Source organism: Myodes glareolus, chromosome X, assembly GCF_982192425.1.
Source record: "Myodes glareolus chromosome X, mMyoGla1.1, whole genome shotgun sequence".
NCBI classification, from domain to species: Eukaryota; Metazoa; Chordata; class Mammalia; order Rodentia; family Cricetidae; genus Myodes; species Myodes glareolus.
The window spans coordinates 100574369-100582154 of record NC_142053.1 but is presented as its reverse complement, the minus strand read 5'-3'; the positions used below and the strand labels follow the sequence as shown (position 1 = coordinate 100582154).

Sequence of the window (7786 nt, the reverse complement as noted above, 5' to 3'; positions counted from 1 at the left end):
GGTATATTTTTCTATAATGGTTACTGTCCATTTCAAAGTGATCTTTCCTTAAGAAGAGCTGAGTCCTACATTTATCTTTTGGCTTTAGAAGAGATATTTAGAGTACAGTTATGGGGTATGCCAGTTTGGTAAAGTGGCAGTTGTACATTCTCCTCTTAGAACAATGACTTCACTAACTTTGGATAACCATTTCATTAAATCTTAATATTTATATTAGATACTTACACTTGAAAGAATAGTGCAATGTGATTGAAATAAACACCATTGTTCTCAGATCATAGTAATTAAGGAGCCTGCTTGTTTCATGGGGCAGCCCAGAAAGCATCTCTGAGAACTACTAATCTTACTTATTCATAGGACATTCACTGAAGTTCAATCAAGGCTTATAAATATATGATATGTTTTTGATTGAGATTGTGAAGTGGTATAGAATATATATATTTGTGGATACTTCATTTTCATGTTTAATAATGTGGGTAAATTAATATGCAATTGGGTAACAAGTGGCACTGATACTAATGTAAACCTTGTAAACATTTTTTTCTGAATCCATTATTTAATTTGTTTATAAGAAAACACACTAGAGGAAAGACAATGCAGTGTCTGAGAAAAATGTCCACAATTGTGAGACATTAATGTATATTAGACCTATACTTGACAACAAAAAAAACAGAAGGAAAAAATTAGCTTCTTTAATAAATTTTGCAATTCCATTTAAAGCTCCAACATTTAAAATACAATTGGTAGAGTATTATTTTAAAGTAACAGAAATATCAATAAACTTAAGACAGTGAAAATGCTAACACCACATAGTGTAATTAAAATAATTCATCAGGAAAATTTTCAGAATAAAGCAAGAACCAGAAAATTTAACCAATACAGGAGTGAATTAATACACAAATCCTTTTGAAATACATACAGAAAAGGAGACTACACATGCAAATAATATAGAGAAAAGACATACAAGAATATTTTATTATGTAGTTTTGTGGGAAAAATTATGAAACCCTTCACATTCAAGAAAGAGAAAAATCAGATTGGCATACATGAGGTTGTTTTGAATATTTTGAAAGCATTTATTTGACATTTTTAAATTGTTAATTCTTTAAAATATATAATATATCAATAAAAATAATGAAACATGGGCAGGTAAGATTACTCCATAGGTAAGGAAACATACTGTCAAACATGATGATCCACATTGTACTAGATTATGAATGCATGAACATCTGGATATTATAGTGTAGAAGAAGAGCAACAATCCCTCATATTATATTGTGACCTCCAGTTTCATGGTATTGTATGTATACATACACAAAGACATACACAACATATTTAAGAACAAAAAGTATCACTCAAACTTGTATTTAACTGTCCTATCAAAAAAGCACTGAAGAAATAAGTAATATTTTTATAAAGAACACATGAGTTTTATAAAAATTTTGGGAAATTTTTATTTGTTTGTAATTACACACCAATTCCTTTTGTAAAACCTTTGGAGATATTTATTTTTATGTATGCTTGCCTGAATGTGTGTATGTGCACCACATGTGTGCCTGAGGAGGTAGGAGAGTGAACCCCTAGAACTGGAGTTACAGATAGTTACATCAACATTTTTGTGTAGGGAATCAAGCGTAAGTCATCTGTGTAAGCAATACAGCTTTGAGGGGAATGGTTTCCCCAGTGCAAGTGTCACAGTTCTGAGGAAAAATAATTCTACCATGCAATTGTTGTAGCTCTGAAGGGAAAGCTTTTCTGGAAGCTGGGGGCCAAGGAATACTACAAAGTCCCACTGTTAACAAACCACAATCAAGAAATTGGCTGGTAAAGACAAAAGTGGGTGGCTGTCTCTCCTTGGGCAGGAAGTAGCAAAAAAAATGAGGAGACAGGCTTAATATAGGATTTCCTGGGGGACAGAACATTTTCAGGGGCGTCTGGAACTGCATCATGATGCAAGCTCGTGGATTAGTGGGATTCTGTGGCCTGATCTTGGGCTTCTTTTTCTGCAGGTCAATGTTTTGCCGCCTGTGTCTTGAGGGATTGGAAAAGGCTATTTAAATCTTTAGAATAGTCTGAAAGGTGGGGTCTGGCCACTTGCCTACCTTGAGAGGCTGGGCCTAGAGTAGTCTGGGGGCACGTTGTGGTTTATATTCTGTAAGAACAACAAATGCTTTCAATTGTGGAACCACATTTCCAGACCCTTGAGAATCATGTGCAATATGGTTCAAGAAATAAAGACCCAGTAATACTACTTTTGGGTATATATCCAAAGGATTCTCAATCGTGCCAAGAGGACGTGTGCTCAACTATGTTCACTGCAGCATTGTTTGTCATAGCCATAACCTGGAAACAACCTAAATGTCCCTCAAGCGAAGAATGAATAAGAAAAATGTGGTACATTTACACAATGGAATACTACACAGCAGAAAAAAATGACATCTTGAATTTTGCAGGAAAATGGATGGAGCTAGAAAACATTACTTTGAGTGAGGCAACTCAGGTACAGAAAGACAATTATCACATGCACTCATTCATAGGTGGTTTTTAAACATAAAGAAAACCAGCCTACAAAACACGAGACCCAGTGGTGGTCCAATCATTTGGCTACAAACACGGTATAATTTACATAGGACTACCGATTGGTTGAAGGGCATAAGCCCGTCCCCAAGATAACGTTTGTGTACAGATAGTTTCCAGAGAAACCTCACTTTGTGCTGGCAGTTGGACAAGAGGAGTGCTGCTCCTCTATCGTCCTTAAAAGAGAGCTAAATTTGGTAAACAATCGGGAGATTTGATCCTGGTTGTAGAACCAATTCAGACAACAGACTTCTGGAATGTGCTCCGAGTCCATTTTCCCATATAATATCAGAAAATCTGGGAATTTATTACTACTACTTAAATGACTTCCAGAAAGAAAGGACCTCATGTTTGTGACCAACATTTTGGGGAAGAAGATGACTTTATGAAGCAGACACCAAGCTTCAGGCAGGTCAGAAAGGGGAGAAATCGGTCCTCAGATCAAAAGTCAGATGAGCTGAGGAATCTTCAACCAGCTCTTCCAGGAAGACCACAGAATTGTCCTGCCACAAGTCGCTCCGTGGAGAGAGGTCGTTCCTATGAGAAAACCTGTAGAAGAGAGAAAAATCCCTCCCCTGAGAAGTATCATGTTACAGATAAAAGCCCCACTGCTGAGAAGCACTGCTCTGCAGTTAAAAGCACCTTGGCTGAGAAGCTTTTGTTAGCTGAAAAACATCGTGCTACAGAGAAGAGTTCCTCTGCCAGGAAACACCATTCTGTTGAAAAAAGTCATACTATAGGGAAATTTTCCTCTGCCGGAAAGTATCCCTCTAGGAAGAGGCGCCACTTTTCTGAGAAAAGTCATTCACCTGAGAGGCATCTCTCTGTTGAGCAAGATCTTCCTACAGAGAGAGGTCGCCTTATCAAGAAAAGCCGTCTTAAAGAAAACCGACACTCTACAGAGGAACATGGTTTGGCTGAGAGAGGCCCCTATGGTGAGAGAGGCCGTCCTGTCATGAGAGGTCAACCTGCAAAGAAAGGACTTTCTACTAAGAAGAGTTTATCTACTGAGAAAAGTTACTTGGATGGGAGAGGTGCCTCTACTGAGAACCATCATGCTGAAGAGAAAGACCTCTCAGTCAAGAAAGTTATTTCTGCCCAGAGATATCACCAGGTAGAGACAGGCCCCTTTGTGAAGAGAGGACACTCTACAGAGAAAAATCACCCCATCGGGACAGTTCGGCCAGCTGAAAAAAGTCACCTGACAGGGAAGGGTCATTCACCAGAGAAGAGTCTACCTCTGCAGTGAGAGGTGACCTCATCCAAAGCTACCCTGTAGAGGAGGGTCGTTTATCTAAGAAGGGCAACTCTGCTAAGGGAGAACCCTCTCCTGGGAAAGATCGCTGCAGAGGGAGGCCTCACCTCAGAAAAGGGTACCCTGAAGAGGAGGGTTACTCATTCGAGTTGGGTAACTCGGCTGGGAAAAGAACCTCTGTAGGTGAAGATCTCCCTGCAGGGAGAGGTCAATCCATCAAAAGCCGACCCGCCTAGAGTCACTCAGTGGAAACAGGTAACTTGACAGCAAGAGGACCCTCTGTAGGTAAAGATGGTCCTGAATGGAGAGATCACCTCATCAAAATCCCCTCCGCAGAGAAAGGCTATTCATCTGAGAAGGCTAACTCAGCAAACAGCGGACCTTCTCCAGGGAAAGGTCGCTGCACAGAAAGGCGTCACCTCAGAAAAAGGTACCCCGAAGAGGAGGGTTACTCATTCCAGTGGGGTAACCCTGAGGAGAGCGGATCCTCTGCAGGCGAAGATCTCCCTGCAGGGAGAGGTCTATCCATCAAAAACAGCCCTGCAGAAGAGGGTCACTTATCTAAGAAAGGTAACTCTGCAAAGAGGGAGCGCTCTCCTGTGAAAGATCACCGCCTGGGAAGACGCCATCACAGAAAAAGCTATCCTGCAGAGGAGGGTTACTCATTTGAGTGGGGGCAACTCGACTGCAAGTGAAGATCGCACTGGAGGGAGAGGTCATCCCATCAAAATTCCCCCTGCAGAGGAGATTAATTCGTCTGAGAAGCATAACTCAACAAACAGCGGACCTTCTCCTGGGAAATATCGCCGCACAGAGAGGCATTGCCTCAGAAAAAGTTATCCTACAGAGGAGGGTTACTTATTCCAATGGGATCACTCTGAGGAGAGAGGATCCTCTATAGATGAAGATCGCCCTGAAGGGAGAGGTCATCCCATCAAAACTCCCCCTGCAGAGGAGGATCATTCATCTAGGAAGCGGAACTCTGCAGAGAGAGAACCCTCTCCTAGGAAAGATAGCCACACAGGGAGGTTTTGCCTCAGAAAAAGATACCCTGGAGAGGAGGGTTACTTATTCCAATGGGGTCACTCTGAGGAGAGAGAACCCTCTGCAGGTGAAGATCACCCTCCAAGGAGAGGTCAGCCCATCAAAATTCCCCCTGCAGGGGAGGGTCATTCATCTAGGAAGCCTAACTCTGCAGAGAGAGAACCCTCTCCTGGGAAAGATCGCCACACAGGGAGGCTTTGCCTCAGAAAAAGATACCCTGGAGAGAGGTACCCATTTGAGAGAGGCAACTCTGAGGAGACAGTACACTCTGCAGGTGAACATAGTCCCACAGGGAGAGATCTGCCTCAGAAGAAAAGCTGTCCTGCACAGGAGGGTCTCTCTGTGGAAAGGGGTAACTATGTGGAGAGAGGCCCCTCTACATGGAAAGAGGACCCGACAGGAAGATGTAGGCCTCCAAAGAAAAGTCGACATGCAGAGAAACATCTATTTGCCGAGGAAAGTTGCCCTCCCAAAAAAAGCTGTCCTGCAGAGAAAAGTCTATCTTCCAGGAGAGTCTGCCTTGCAGAGAAAGTGCACTCTGGGAAGAGGGGACACTTTGTTAAGAAAAGATACCGTGCAAAGAGACAGCTCTCTGCTGAGAAAGGTCGGATTGAAAATAAAGGCATCTGTTTGGAGAAAGTTTATTCTGAGGAGAGAGGTCAGTCTTCCCAAAGCAGCTATACCTCTGAGGGTAACAGAGTAGAGAACGGGTACCCTGTGACTGAAGGTCTTCATTCCACGGAAAAAAGCTTTCCTGTAGAGGAACCCTCTTCCTCAGGATCTGTGCCTATCATGCCAGTGCCAAACAGCATGCAGAATACTCCAGAAAACCTAGCTGTCAGTGGTCCTAGTACAGTACCACAGATTCCTCACCAGAATGTGCCTGGGACTGTCACCACTGGTCAATCTGAGCAGGTATGGAAGGTGCGATATACAGTTAAATTCAAGTTTTCTAAAGAACTTAAGTCATTTCTTGTTCAGGACTGGGACCTGATAAACAAGCATAAGCAGTTATTCCAACTCCCTGCTAATAAGGATGTAGATACTATTCTCGCGGAGTATGTCACTTTTGTGAAATCGCAGGGAAAAGGTGATAATAAGAAATATTCTGTTGACGAACTTGTATATGGAATAAGAAAGTATTTCAACAAGATGCTGGCCACCCAGCTGCTCTGCCAGTTTGAAAAACCCCAATATGCAGAAAACCACCTGGCTTATCCTCATATCCCAATGTCTAAGATTTATAGGGCTCCACACCTCCTGCGATTATTTGTTCATATTGGGACTGTATTGTCCCATTCGCGCCTTAGTAGGCGCAGTCTTGTGCGAGTGTGTAACAATGTGCATTATTTCCTTAAACACCTAACTGAGAATTCCACTTCTCTATTTAGTGCCAGCAATTACAAAGTGGCTTCTGCTGAGTATTGTTGTAAAGCCCTGTGACCACTCCTTGTTATGACCTGGTTCAGTAAACATGTCCATGTTTGCTGTTTTCACTGTAGTTGTGCTTGAAAATTGTCAAAAGTACAACAGGGTTTAATACTCCAGTTTGCTTATTGTTGTGGACAGGAATAAAAATATTAAATGCTTTATCACTATTTCAACAACAAATAAATGTTCATTAAAAAAAACCACACAAGCCCCGAGAATTTAGACAACAGTGAGAACACTAAGAGAGACTTAATAGATCTAATCTATATGGGAAGTAGAAAAAGACAAGATCACTTGAATAAATTGGGAGCATGGGCACCTTGAGGGGAGAGGCAGGGAGTGGATCAGAGAAAAAGCAAATTTGACATGGTGGAGGCTTTAAAATCTTAAAGCCTGCCCCCAGTTATGTACTGCTTCCAGTTAGGCTGTACCCCCTAAACCTTACCAAACAACAGTGTCAACTGGGGCCGAAGCCGCAAATATTTGAACTTTTGAGGGTCATTCTCATTCAAATCACTATGAACAAGAAAGAGCTTAGTCACCTTTTTCAATTCTTTTCCTGCTGAGTTCCAGGTTCACAATGGCTGGAATATCCATATCATATCAGCTGTCTCGTAACCCATTTGTCAATGTTTAACTCTGCCAGTGTTTTCATGATACCAGGCTTCACACTGCCTCTGAAGAAAGACACAGAGAATGAGAGGGTCTTGGCTTCTTTGTTTGTTTGTATGTATTTTCAGTTTGTGGGGCCTGGTATGCTTCATGGTCCTTATATGCTAATTTAATCCTGCCTACCCCACTTCAATTATATAGTTATATTCTATTTGCATTATCACAGTGATGGTAGATGCACACAAGGAGAACTAAGAGACCTTTCAACTACATCATAGAAGATATGCCAAAACCAGTTTAAAAATTATATTGTTCTTACTCTTTAAACTGAATCGCGCATTATATAGGAATGTTTTAAATGCTAAAAATAGGCTATAATGTTGTGAGACAAAAATATTATTTGAAAATTCGAAATATGTATGAATACATTTTCTTACATATAACCAAAACCATACATTATGTTTCTACTATATATACTATTAAAGTAAGTAATGCCATTGACCCTCCTGTTACAAGTTACTAAGATTTATAAAAATACTTTATAAAATGAATACAGTTTGATGAATTTCTGGATATGAAGAACATGAAAGAACATGAACAAAGTAATCAAATATCACGTAGGTCAGATTCCCATTTAATACATAAAACAATGAACTTTTCTATAGGGATAGAACAAAAGCAAAAACCCTCACTGATGTAACTGAGAAGAAAATATCTGAAACATCTAATGGAAGACACATTTACTATCAAAATTCCTAATGTTTGTGAAATTCAACTAATGAATAAGAAAATTAATAATAAAGAGTAAATGGTGTATGAAAGTAAAGATAATATTTATTCAACTGTGCATTCTTGTTTAAAATTAAG

The 7786-nt window shown here is 40.5% G+C and overlaps 1 protein-coding gene across 1 annotated transcript; it reads left to right on the top strand.

The window, feature by feature from the left end:
• Positions 1-2899: 2899 nt before the first annotated feature.
• On the top strand, positions 2900-6319 carry LOC146889106 (uncharacterized). The gene is made up of 2 exons (XM_087902562.1): positions 2900-3691; positions 4439-6319. Exons 1-2 carry the CDS (start codon positions 2900-2902, stop codon positions 6317-6319), a joined length of 2673 nt encoding a protein of 890 aa, XP_087758688.1.
• The last annotated feature ends 1467 nt before the right edge of the window (positions 6320-7786 follow it).

What these genes read in the sequence shown, in the direction of transcription:
- LOC146889106 (XM_087902562.1), top strand. Translation starts at nt 2,900, where the DNA reads ATGACTTCCAGAAAGAAAGGACCTCATGTTTGTGACCAACATTTTGGG. An exon ending in CTGCCCAGAGATATCACCAG is followed by an intron (nt 3,692 to 4,438) that starts GTAGAGACAGGC and finishes CTCCTGTGAAAG; the next exon opens with ATCACCGCCTGGGAAGACGC.